The sequence below is a fragment of the Echinops telfairi genome, unplaced genomic scaffold (genome assembly GCF_000313985.2).
Source record: "Echinops telfairi isolate 266 unplaced genomic scaffold, ASM31398v2 ScPeMD7_7420;HRSCAF=8458, whole genome shotgun sequence".
In the NCBI taxonomy this organism is placed as follows: Eukaryota; Metazoa; Chordata; class Mammalia; order Afrosoricida; family Tenrecidae; genus Echinops; species Echinops telfairi.
This window is the reverse complement of record NW_022111320.1, coordinates 40,350,059-40,364,128: the sequence shown is the minus strand read 5'-3', so window position 1 is coordinate 40,364,128 and position 14,070 is coordinate 40,350,059. Positions and strand designations below refer to the sequence as shown.

Genomic DNA, 14,070 nt, shown 5'->3' with positions numbered 1-14,070 from the left:
GCGCTCGCGGGCTGCTCCTGCCCGAGCGGCTGCGACGCACGCCCTCTCTCCTTCCCTCCTCCCGTTTCCACCGGGGGCTCCCTGGCCTGCCGTCAGTCCTCCCCGCTCTCTCCGCTCTGGCCACTTTCCTCGGAAACCCTCCTGCCGGCAAAGTTTGATGGAGCATTTCACACGACGCTGGGAAAATGCCGGTTATGAAAGGATTACTGGCGCCCCAGAACACCTTCCTGGACACCATCGCCACCCGTTTTGACGGAACACGTAAGTCTCGGACTTAGACGGGTCGCGTGGCATTTTTGAGAAGGGTTTTGGTCGTGTGTGTTACTTTTGCTGCCGCCGAAGTGAATTTGCTGCTGTTTTTGCCTAGGTGTCTTGAGTGAGATTTTGTTTGTTTATTTCTTTCCTTTTCACTTCTCTGCTTTTGGGGGTATTCACATTCTGCATGAGTGTAGTTCTATGTCTTGACGTTTTATGTTTGTAAAGGTCTCGACCCCCTGCCCCTCGCCCCGTGAGACACTCACGACCTTGTCCACTGTGGAACTCTTGGCACCTCTTTTAGGGAATCGGTTGTAATTTTATGAAATGAAAACTGGTACTTGATCCTATCACTGTATTTGGCTGTCTGTACTCCTAGAGCGTGAAGACTTCCTTGACGATAGGTTCTATTCCTGGGAGTTTGGAATGTTCTTCCAGTACAATCCTCCCTCCTCTCCCAGGAGGTCCCTCTCTGAGGAAAGGGTTCCCATCTGAGTTTCACCGGGAAGCAGACTAGAATCTAGATGATTTTCAGCTTGCTGTAGAATTCCAAGTGTTGTGAGTTTTTCAAAACATTGATTCCAGCTTTTTGGACTATATTAACATGCCCCTTAATCCTGAAATTAAGATACTGCTGGAGGGAAGAGTGCTGGGGAGGGCGGAGGTGTACTTTTCAAAGGCTGATCATAAAAGAAAGTATTATTACTAACTTAGGATGACAATGATTATTAGGCACTTACTTCATTAAGCGACACAACACACACACGCACACAAAGTGGAACATGTTTGAAATCCTCTGCAAAAGGTTCTTTTTCAGCACCATGGTCAGGTCCCGATCGCTTTCCAAGTTGCTCAGGCTATTGCAGCCCATTTCTCTTCCTACCAGGTTGTCCTGTTGTTAGCTGTCATTTGCTCTGACTCATAACAACCACAGAATGAAAGACAGCCCAGTCTGGTGCCGTTCTCACCATCCTTGCTATGTTTGAGCCTCTTGTTACCACCACTGTCAACTCATCTTCCTAAGGGTCTGCCTCTTTTCCGCTCACCTTCTGCTTCTCCAGTGACTGGTCTCTCCTGATAACATCCCCCAAACACGGGAGATGAAATCTTGCCATCCTGGCTTCTATGAAGCCTTCCGACTGTACTACTTCTCACTCTTCTTCTGGCAGTTCGTGTGTTCAGTGTTCTTCCCCAATGCCATTATGCAAAGGCATCAGTGTTTCTTTGGTGCTCCTTAACCACAGGCACAAGCGGTGACAGAAAAGGCCATTGCTTGGATCAGGTGCGTCTTAGTCTTCAAAGACACATCTTTGCCTTAAAACCACTTACAAGGAAATCCTTTGTAGCAGATTTGCGTGCTGTCCTATGTGGTCCAATTTCTTGACTGCTGCTTCCAGGGATATTGCTTGTGGATCCAAGTAAATGAAATCTTTGACAACTCCAGCGCTCACTCCTGGAAATCCCAGCCCAGTGCATTCCACTGTGCCCCTAGGGCTCTCTGTTTATTAGTTTGGTTGTGAGGATTTTTGTTTTGTTCTCTTGGGTATTTTATTTATTGTTTGTATTCCTTGTGTTAAAGAGCAGGACGACAAAGTAAAATATTCTAATGACATGTGCAGAGTCCTATAGTAGGAAACCAAAAGGGGGAAAACATGCTCAGCATTTCGGAAGCTAAAAGAACAGAAGACAAATTAAAGCCTCAGGTTGCAATATTGAAAGGTGTTACAGGTGAAACAAACAAAGAAACACTGAATGATGCAGGAAGAATCCAAAGAAAATGGAGGGGAAATACTGTGACTATGCAAAAAGGAAAAAATGGTAAGGGACTAACCATTTCAGAAGGTAGTGTATGGTCAAGAACTGATGATATGAAGGAAGAAATCCAGACTGCTTTGCAAGTCACTGCCATCAGTCAATGCTGACCTATTGTGACCCCCTGTGGGTTTCTGAGACTAACTCAGTGGTTCTCAACCTTCCTAATGTCGTGACCCTATAATACAGTTCCTCATGTTGTGGTGACCCTCAACTATAAAATTACTTTTGTTGCCACTTCATAGCTGTAATTTTGCTACTGTTATGAATTGGGCAGCCCCTGTGAAAAGGTTGTTCAGCCCCCACAGGGGTCACAACCCACAAGTTGAGAACCACTGCTCTTACTATTTACAAGAGTAGAAGGTCCAGTTTTTCTCCTGTGGAGCTGCTGGTCATTTCTAATTGCTGACCATGAGGATCGCAGGCCAATGAGTAACCACAACACCATGAGGGCTCACAGGACTGCACTGAAGGCACTGATTAAAGCCAGATCTCCAGATAGCGAAGACTACCAACTGAGGCCTTTAACAAATGGTTGTAACAACCCTGGAAGTGCTCATGCATCTATGCTAAGAAATCTGGAACATAGCTACCTAACCAGCTGACTGATCTATATTTATGCCTATCTAGAAGAAAGGTGATTCAATAGAATGAGGAAATTATTAAACAATGTCATTAATACTACATGAAAAATTATGCTAAAGTTAATTTTAAAATGATTGTAGCACATCATTGACAGGGAATGGTCAGAAATTCAAACCAGGTTCAGAAGGGATCATTGCTGATGTCACATAGAACTTGGCGGAAAGTAAAAAATACCAGAAATATACTTAGTGCATTTTATTAAGACTATGCAAAGGTATTCATCTGTGCAGAGCATGAACATTTATGAATAACATTGTGAATGATGAGAATTTCAGAACCCTTAAGTGTTGGAACTTTCAGTAGACCCAGAGGCTCATATAGAACAAGGGGAAACGTCATAGTTTAAGATCAGGAAAGGCGGGCATCTGGGTGGTATCATTTGACCACGCTTCTTCAGCCTCTGAGCTGAATAAGTAATCTGAGAAGGTGGACTGTATAAAGAAGAATAGGACAACAGGATTGGAAAAAGGTAATCTGTGATTTGCAGGTGACACAACCTGCCTTGCTTGAAAGGAAGGACGACTTAAAGCAATTGCTGATCAATAACTGTAGACTCCAGTATTGATTACACCGGAACACAGCTGGCTGTGGCGCTTGCCCAGTGGTGCAGTGGGTGTACTGGGCTATGCAGTCGCGCTGCTAACCACAAGGTCGGCAGTTTGAAACCACTAGCAGCTCCTTGGGAGGAAGATGAGGTTCTCTACTCTCTTAAAGAGTTACAGTCTGTGAGTTAGGACTATGAGAATCAACTCAGCGGCAGCGGGTTTGAGGTTTTTATTTCTGCCCGACACAAATTATCTTAATCGTTTCATGATGATTATCCATACTTTCCTCTGTGCTTCTGCTGCTTCTCTGTGCTAGTTTCCTTTTTTATGTCTACCACACAAGACACAAAGGAACTCTTTAATATTAGAGATTTTCTCAGTGGTCCAAGTATCATCATTTTTACTGTGACTGTTTCTTGGAGGTAACATTGGATAGGACATTGAATGTCATTTCTCATCCAGTAGTGCAGGAAAGCAGACCTTGGATTTTGCTTAAGGAATTCTTATGAAGAGGAACATTAGCAAGAAATTGAGCATCTGATTTGATTTTTTAAAATTTATAGCCTAATCATGGTGTTTTGGTATGAAAAATTTTCAAATCTTTCAGGATTTTAATATTTAGCTTTAGTCATTGTCTTCCTTTGTAGATTCTAAGTATTTGGATGGTAGATTCTAAAGTATTCAGGCTTCATGAGTATGGTGCAGTACTTTTATTTTGCACTTACCATCTTTTAGTACTAAGGAAATGATAATATAAGAAAACCTCAAGTTCTCATGCTCACTGCTGCTGTCTTTAACCAGGCATGCTTATGGGCGCTGCTCTTGGTTACCTGAGAAACTCATCAGTTTCCTGTGGATGTTTGATTTTGATATGACACATTTTAAACCAAAGGCCCTTGATTAGAAATCATCTATGCTTCTGCTGAAAATTTCCTATTAGGAAGGTTGGTAGTTGCCTATCTCATTGTCATTTAAAGTTGAGTGGAATGCAATGTTCAGTGAATCCCCCAGCATGGTTAAGGAATTACTACAGAAATATACTCAGGTTCAGTTGTTAATGAGAAACATTAGCTTAACAGTGTGAGGCTACCTGGGCCTCTCTCTGGCTCTCTCCATAACAACATTTCTACAGGCACACATGTAGGCTTGATAGGTGTACTAGTGAATACCTCTTTTAGCAAATCATTAATAATATGGAAATAGAAAGTTTGAATATTTAAAGCCTACTTTGGGAAGATCATCCTCATATACCAACCATAAGAACAATAAGGAAACTAAATAACATTGGAGATCATGCTTGATCTGAAGAATTCCTAAAGCAGCAGTTCTCAACCTGTGGGCCATGACCCCTTTGGGGGTCGAATGACCCTTTCACAGGGGTTGCCCAATTCATAAGAGTAGCAAATTAGTTATGAAGTAGGAACAAAAATAATTTTATGAATGGGGGGTCACCACCACAAGAGGAACTGTATTAAAGGGTCACAGCATTAGGAAGGTTGAGCACTGCTGTCCTAGAGGGAAGCAATTTGTATGAAATTTGACAATCAATGAAGCAAATTTGAAAGTGACAACATGGAGGTTAATTTTGGTATAGATTTCATGGGCATTTAATGAATACTCCTTTTTTCAAAAAACGACAAACATGCAGTGAATGAGAGTTGTGTTTTTCACTCTTTTTACTTTTGAATTGCAATATAACTTTAATTATCTGAAAGTTTAACAAAAATAAGTGAAGTTTTAGCCACAGAGTTTTCTGTATCTAGAGTTATGGACATTTTATTTTCTAAACTAATGATTTGGTTTATCTTATTATACCACTTAAATGTGTGGATGCAGTTCTATTCTGTAAAATTACTGTCTGAAATTATTTTCTTATGACCAACCTTCTTTCTTTGGACTTTTTATAGTAATTTATTTTATTGGGCAAAATTAAACTAACTGCAAGTTTTGAATGAGTGGATGCATTCAAATCCATACTACACTGCAAAGTGAATAATATTTCTAGATTCCATGTATAATGTGTTGATTTGATCTATTTTATGTTAATTCATTAGATACATTGTACAGTCATGCCAGTTTCTTATTTTGTCGGACAACTCTAATGAAGCAGTGGCATATGAGAGCAAACAAAACCTTGGCAAACAACTTTGCTAACTTAACATTTCATATGTATTATTAGTCTCATTAGCTTAAGATTGGAATGGAAAATAATAAAATATTTTAAAACATCATCTAGCCTTCTTCCCCCTAAGGAAAAAGATATGACAATATAAAAGCTTATGATATAGTTCAGATTATCATCACTGGGTAATATAAAAGAAACTTATACTATCTTTATTTTCTACTGATACTTTATTGTTTCCCACAATAGCATTTTTTGTGTTTCTTTTATTACTTAAGAAATGAGCCCATTGTCAGGAGTGAAAGACAATTCTGGATCATTGATTAAAAATATATTTTTTCTGCAATGTATTTTTAAACACTACTGGAAAATATAATTACTTAAAGTAGAAAACTCCCAGTGAGATTCTTTTTATTTAAAATATACATTCTAGATTTCGTTTTAAATGAAGTGTGATAAAACAGAACAACCAACAGTTTTAACTGTTACTGTTGGATAGAATGTTTTCAGTTAATATCTTTGAGTCATTCAAATACTCATTCTTGTTGGCTAGAATATGGACATAACTGCAGTTCAACATTGGGATCTAGATATAGTACACTTGCATAGTTCTTCCTTTTTTAAACATGTTTAATGCATTTTTAAAAGTATTTTCACAGTTGACTTTTGCTTCAAGTATTGCTTTAATCTTGCCAATGGGTAATTATAATAAGAGAACACGTAAGTACATATTTAGAAAAATGGTTTTTCAGTACAAATATTTGTCACCAGGTACATTTTTTCTTATATAACGCTTTCAGAGAGAAGTGTCCATTTTCAAACATAATGATATGTTAATCTACATTTTCCAGAGATATCAGAATTCTGACAAAAGAGTTCTTCTGTGGGGTTATTGAGACAAGCTGTAAGGTTTGAAGGAACTGTGTAGCCCAGTGGACTCCACCAAGGATCTTTCAGTCAGATTTCTGGAAATATTTGTGCTTTAAACACTTAGGATGTTTGCACATTATTTGCATATATTTTACATGCTCCAATATAGCCCACTGTAAATGGTCCCAGGAAACTGGTTATAATTGAAATGCCTACAGAGGCAATTCTCTCTCCCTACACCCCCCTCCCCTCGCATCTTTAAGCGTTCATCAAGGTGCATTGAACAAAACATTCAAATCAGAGAGATATGGGTGCTGGGAGAAGAAAATAACAAGATGAAGACAATGGAGAACTTCAGAAATCTTTTCAGGGCTATAGTTTGGAGAATGTTATCAAAGACCTGTAGTCAATAAAAAAGAATGAGCGCCATTATGCCTCTCTATGCATAGAAAATCTATTATATGAATATCTCTCAATTCATCTGCATGTCTCCACAAATGGAAATTTTTAAATGCATTTTTACATGCTGCGACTGGTCTCTTTTATTCCTGTTCTTTATGCTCATGAAGAGAGTTGCTGTATGTTCTGATTTGGATGTAACAGATAACCACAAATTTAACATTGTAGTGTTAAATGTTTAATTTCTGTAGATCAGATATTATTCTTGTGAGGGTTGTCTGTACCTCCCGCGCTGGGTCTTCCCTCCACTCACTGCCATTGAGTTGATTCTGACTCATAGTAACTACCGGGCAGAATAGAACTTCCTTTATGGGTTTCTGAGACTACAACTCTTTATGAGGGTAGAAACCCTCTTGGTTTTCCTGAGGAGCTACTGGTGGTTTTGAACTGCTGGTCTTGCCGGATACAGTCTAATGTGTAACCACTAAAGCCAGGGCACAGGGTCTCAGGAGATTGAAGTCAAGTTGTCATCTGGGGCTGTGGTCCTATTGGAGGCTTTGCTTCCTCTTCTAAACTCAAGTGAATATTGGAAGAGTTTGGTTTCTCGTGATGATATGATTGAGGTTACTATTTTCTTGCTTGTTCCTGGCCAGGGACTTTTCTGAACTCTTACAGGCTGCCGTCAGGTTCTTGCCCAAAGACCTCCTTTATAAACACTCTGATAGTGTGATTGCTCATGCCTTCCTGGCCTGCAGGAGGTTCCCTCTTTTAGGATGTCACTTAAAGTAAGTCAGGCCCACCCAGGATCATCACCCACCCAGGATCATCAGCTAGTTTGCAGGCATCTTCCGGCCCTGCCTTATAGCTGCAAAATCACTTTCCCTCTGCCATATCCACCATACTCACTCTTCCTCAAGGGATGAAGTTCTGTAGGACCCATAAACCAGAAGGTTTGAATTATGGGAGCCATCTTAAAATCCTACCTACGACAGGTAGGATTGCTGGCCTTGGATGAGGTTTAGCTATGGTACAGTGCCTAACGATAACCCCTTTTTCTTCTATGAAGAAAATTCATTGAGAACATTCTGTGATTTTATTTTCAGGATGGGTATTCTGCTGAGTTTATATCTGAAACTAAGAACTGAAGGCCTGACTAAGTGGAAGAAGGGTGTTCTTGCACATTCAGTTATGACATACAGGCGGATCTTGATTGAAATTTCTCTTGCACAATTAAGCTAGCCAAGGACATGCTTAGGGTCCTCAGCTTCAGATCCTCCATTTACTAACTTAGTATTAATGCTGAGGAGATAGAAATATTTGCAGAAGTTTAACCCGTCTCTTGACCGATCCTTCCCTTCCAGATAAGGAAAGTGCCATAGATTCTGTTGTTCTGGTTGCAAGTATTTTAGTCTCTCTTGGTTGGGAAAACTGACCAAGAATGTGGCGTCTGCAAAAAATGACATTCAAGAGAGACACTTGCTCTCTAAGATGACTAGGCTATTTCTGCCTTGCTAACTTTTTAAAAATTGGGCCCATATTTTGTGTGTATATAATATTTTGGTGCATATAATATATCCACATACATGATGAGCACACATGTATAACTTGCATTGTATACATAAGAAACTATGACGGAAAGGGTTACATAGGTTCCAAACGAAAAAAAGTAAGATGTGTATGTTATATTCATAATAATGCAGGACGTGGTCTGTTATGAAAGGTTTTTTATCTTCATTTTTTTCTTGTGTTTCTAACCACATTTAGGATTTAACAAAGTCCAAATACACTCTTGCACCCAGTTGACTCTTGTGGTAGTTACATAATCTGGTGTCAAGTTGAGACTATTAAGAGTGAAGTGGTGGAGTTTAGCCTGTCAATCAGGTCACAGTTTGATGACCTCATTTGGAGGCGCTATGGAGATAAATAGCTCATTGGAGCTCAGATCCATGCTCTCTTTGTCTTCCTGCTGACAAGTCACATGGAGCTACGCTGATGGAGCCAGAGCCCTGGAGCTGGAGGAGCCACGTGGAGACCTCTGCCAGTGCTGAGATGCTTCTACTGTCACTGAATTCACAAGACTTTCCACTCACTGGCCTGTGATCTTCATGCATTCGGCGTCATTGCTTGTATTGCGTGAGTCTGAACAGGAATTTATGAACTGGTATTGGACAAATGAGCTAATTTTGGACTTATGAACTTGAACTGGATGGGGTTGGGATGCTTTCTTAATATACACTTACTCTTTGATATAAAGTTCTCTTTTCCCAGACGACCCTTACAGAAGGGTCACTGGGAGGAGATGAGACAAGTCAGGGTGCAGTGTAACAACGATGAAACTTACAACTTACAACTTTCCTCGGGTTCCTAAATGCTTCCTCCCCCAACCCCGACTCTCATGATCCCAATTCTACTTTACAAATCTAGCTAGACCAGAGGATGTACACTGGTACAAATAGTACTGGAAACACAGGGAATCCAGGGCAGATGATCCCTTCAGGACCAGTGGTGAGAGTGGCAATACCAGGAGGGTGTGGGGAGGGTGAGCTGGAAAAGGGGAACCGATTACAAGGATCTACATATAACCTCCTCCCTGGGGGATGGACAACAGAAAAGTGGGTGAAAGGAGACAGTGTAAGATATGATAAAATAATAATAATTTATATATTATCAAGGGTTCATGAGGGAGGGGGGAGCATGGAGGGAGGGGGGAAAATGAGGACTTGATACCAAAGGCTCAAGCAGAAAGCACATGCTTTGAGAATGATGATGGCAACACATGGACAAATGTGCTTGACACAATGGATGGATGCATGGATTGTGATGAGTTGTACGAGCCCCCAATAAAATGATTAAATTTTTTTTTAAAAATCAAAAGGGCAGCATTTCCCTAAGGACAAAGTTCTGAAGGGTTAAGAAAGGAAGAAGAATGGAAACGGAAGCATAGGAAGAAAGTGGGACAAATGGAGGGGCATTGAGGGTATTGCAATGAAAGAGATAGGAAAAACAATCTCTCTTTCACAGACGTATGAATGTTCCTGGCTTTGTCTCGCTAGCCAACCCAGACTAACACGACTGTTTTAAACTAAATCTTGTTCTTGAGTTAGACCTTATTCCAAGTTTTCTAAAAATAGGAAGAGGAGAGAAAAGAAATTATTTATTTTTATTTTCTTTGCTTCATAGGGTGCATTGTAGGTGTTCTCCTACCTTTTCTGTAGTGTGCAACGTATTTGGCTCTCAGAGTTCGGTGGGCCAGGCGGGGGCGCCCCACGAGGCAGGCAAAGTTGGAGCAGGCAGGAAGGTGAAAAGTGACAGAGAGAAGCAGGCTCCCAGTTTCTCCACTTCGAGGAAGATCCAACCCCCAAGGAAGCAGCATCAGGCTGTGACTCGTGCTACAGGCTGGATTCCACCCCATGCACTTGCAAGCATCTTCAAGTTCACATGCACTCTAACTGCCTCAGGCAATAACTGTCCCAGAGGAAGTGAGGAGGGCATGTTGGAGGTAAGGGGACAATCCAAGGTAGATTAAACCAGATGGCCATTAATGCAAGAGCAAGTGTGCTGTTATAATAAACCACTGGTGGTGATAAATCTACATCTTGGTCAAAGTATGGTGCCATTTCTACCTGGTTTACTATTAATCTTATCATATTCTATAGTCTGAAGCATAGAATAGTAAACATGCCAACTTCGAAACCTGTTTCTTCTTATCAGCTCTTTTCATAACGCTTTAAACACAGATGACAGGGGACCCATAGAATGTAGAGGAATGTTGTGTTCATTTTCTTACATAAGTCTGCTTTGCCCAGGGCGCTAACTTTCTCATACGGGAGGAAAAGATGGATTCCACTCACATAGTTGAGTACTCTTCTCCAGAGCCATTCACCATTGTGCTCTACTATAGAATTATTCCTGTGGTAAAGAAAAAGAATCATGGGTTTGCTAGAATTTGGTACCAGTAAAGTTGATTGGAGAACTGCCAAGGATAAAAGGTGCCGAATTGCAGCTGCTGCAGATAATAGGATTCCCTCTAGTGCTGTATATATGCTGATCTCGCCTAAATTTTTACTTTTAAAATCCATTTTGGATTGACAAAGCCTAAAATAAAAAAGGATGAGAGTTTAACTTTATAGTGTAGTTCATATTTAGCAACTGAAGCAAAAGGTGAGCTTTCTTGGTAATTTAAGAGCTTTAACACTATATATCTTGGTTTATAGATTGCTTAGAAGGTGAATTTTTCTTCCGTCTATTATTGATCACGCAACTATGTATCTCCTTAGCCCCTACAAAATTCACATGTCTCCCAAATGAACTGATTGTATTTATAGCATATGAAAGCAATTGGTCATCTTGTGTTTTCTGGGCCCCTTATTTGCATCACCACCATCCAATTTTCTAAGCTAGAAATCGAAGTTGGCTTTAACGGTCCATGTTTCTAATTGGTCATCAAATCTTTGGGAGTTTATTTTTGATATGCCCTAACTTGGGGCTTCATCTCCCTCCTCTCAGTTTCTGCTTCCTCTTTCCCCTCTCTGCAATTTCACCTTTATCCTGACTAGAACCCTGTGGCCATAGGCCTTTTCTCCCTTCCCTCTTACTCCACTTTCCCTGACTCCAGAATGATCCAAAACGCTGTCCTCCTACTATTTAAAAGCAATGAACTCTCCTACTTCAAGACGCTCATTGGTTCCCTCTAGCTCAGAGACAGTGGCCAAAATGTTCATTGTTATCTGGCCCCGAGGAAATTTGGCAGACTCTTTCCCAACCCATGCTGCAGACATACTCACCCTCTGGCTGCTAACTCTAAATTCATGCCATTTAGCATTGCATTTCAGGAAAAACAAAAAAATTCCTGAAAGGTCTTTGCAATCCATCCTAAAAGTTATATTCTACCTCAACTCCAGTGAGGCTCCCAGTGGAGTCCGGTGGTAATCCCTTTGCGTTTTCACATGACCTTGCACATCCCTTAAATGAGCTCTTACAGTATGCTGTTAACTGTGTGTTTTCATGTTTTACCATTTGGCTCTGAACTCCTTATAGCCCTGACTGTCGTGGTCGTTTTGTAGCTGCAGTGCTTAGACTCATGCTTGGAACAAAGTCTTTACTTTGCATGTTTCTTTGAATAAAAAAAGAATTCATACCTCTTACTTCCAGATGTTTCAAGAAATAATTTCCTTTATTAAAACTGTAGCTATGTTAGTGGCAACCCTCTTTGTTATGTTTGCTATACACTATGGACAATATTGGTGCCTTATCTACTTCTTGCCACCTACCAACCTTCCCGAAAGGTGGAAGGCAGCTCTCTCTTTGACTATAGATGAGAAAAACACTTTCTTGCTTTTAGTATTTTTCTACCATTTTACTATGCCTGTGATTTTCCACTATATATATCAAAACCCCCCAAACCAAACTCACTGCCATTGAGTCAGTGCATACTGACAGTGACCCTGTAAGTCAGGGTAGAACTACTCCTGTGTGTTTCTGAGACTGTAACTCTTTACCAGAGTAGAAAGCCCACCTTTCTTCCACTTTATCTATCACACTTCTAACGTGTTTTGTGTAGATGAGGACAAACTAAAATGTCATTTCAATTTTTAACTCATGCTACAAAAGGATTTCTGTATTAAAGTTTTTTTTAGCTATTTCTAGCTTATGCATTTCCCCCCCATATTATGCTTTAAGTACTCGGTTTTAAAAATGTCTTTAAATTGTTATTTAAAGAGTCTCATATCTAGAATTTCTAAATGTATTCACTGCGCAAAGCAGTTTGGCTCATCAAAGATATTCTACAGTCCGTTTTTTTACTTTTTTATTTTTTAAGAAAGAAATCCCTTTTCCTTTAGATTTGGTGCTTAGCATTTGCTGACGTTAGCACTCGTTTGTGGTCTTTTATTGTTTGGCTAATCTCTCTGTGAAAGACATTCTTAATTCTCTTAACTGATTTGGTAGCATCACTTGGATTGTTGCCTTGCTAGTGGCTTGCAGACAAATTCCACCTATTTTGAGAGTTTGCTTTATAGACTTCCCAGTGTCAGGTGCTGTTGAAGTCTGTTAGCTGAAATTACTTACCTTTTCTCTACAATGAACTTAATAGAAGGATAGCAGTCTACCCAGCTCTCTAATGCTTAAATCTAATCTAAAGCTCATACATCACCCAGTCAGCGTTTCTTTTGTTATGTTAAGTGTTCTGGACAGACTTCCTTATTATACTTGTCAGTCCAAATGAGTTTTTTATTTTAGTTATTGAACTAGAGGGAGCTCAGATCGGGGCCCTTATCAGTCTCTCTTGTTTTATTTGATTTTCTAGAAAGAACGAGCCACATAAGATGTTCAGATGTTAATCAAAATGTCCAGCACTCAGCTTGACAATACGTACACTGTCTTTAATTGTGCATGCTGGCTCAGCCTTCATCGAGAGAATCATGTAGAAGACAAAATAGCACACATTTTTCACCTTAACATGGAACAGAGAATGGTTTTTGCTGTGATTCTATGAAGGGTGGAAAGGATGAAAGATTTGGGAGCAGGGGTGTTCAGAAAGAAGTTTTGTAGTGACAGTTTTTTTAGTTGGCACATCTTTTCAGTGCTCCATATGAGTATATTGTTGAGTTGACTTGACAGAAGTGATTTTTGGGGGGTTATTCATAACCAATCACAAGTTAGAGACTGTCCAATGTGGAAGAGTGTAATACTGGCCACGGTTCGCATAGCCTTTTGTAATATATATTATTCCATTATCTGAACTGTTTTCAAAGTAATAGATGGTTTCTTGCTGTGATTTTCATTGTACTTTTGTCTGGCTGTAAGTGAAGTTGAGCATCATTTAGTATATTTAAGGAATATTTGAATTTCCTTTCTTGGGAGTTAGTTGTTCATAACGATGCTTATTAATTGGGTTACTACTCTTTTGTGACTTGTCTGAGCTCTTTAGATTGTTAAAATAAGAATCAATTGAGTGATATAAAATGTATATGCTTTCTCAACTTTGGATGGCCTTTTGATTTGATAAGTGAATTAGTCAAATTTTATTTTATGATTTCTATATTTTGTTTCATACACAGAGAGGCATTTTTATCTTTAAATTATTTGTGAAATAAACCTTATATCCACTCATACCTTCAATTTATTTTAGGTACTCATTTTTTTGCTTCTTCATTAATAAATTCTGTAATCTGTCTATTGTGTGGGAAGCAAGGATCAAAACATTTTGTCTACATTAGCATCCAGTTTTCTTAGCATTATTCAAAAATTTTATTTTCCATGATCATTTGAATATGTTGCTTATCATAACCCATAATCTTATTCATGATTCTTTCTTTTTTCTTACCAGTATCTTCTTACATCCGTCCACACTTTTTTTTTTTTAACATTTTATTAGGGGCTCATACAACTGTTATCCCAATCCATACACACATCAATTGTGTA

At 39.5% G+C, this 14,070-nt stretch overlaps 1 protein-coding gene across 1 annotated transcript in view; it reads left to right on the top strand.

The window, feature by feature from the left end:
* Window positions 1-185: 185 nt before the first annotated feature.
* The window catches only part of KCNH8 (potassium voltage-gated channel subfamily H member 8), a 420,233-nt gene continuing 406,348 nt past the window's right edge, over window positions 186-14,070 (top strand). The window contains exon 1 of the mRNA XM_004704022.2: window positions 186-261. Within this exon, the coding sequence (XP_004704079.1) occupies window positions 186-261 (76 nt within the window). The remainder of the gene's footprint in view (window positions 262-14,070) is intronic.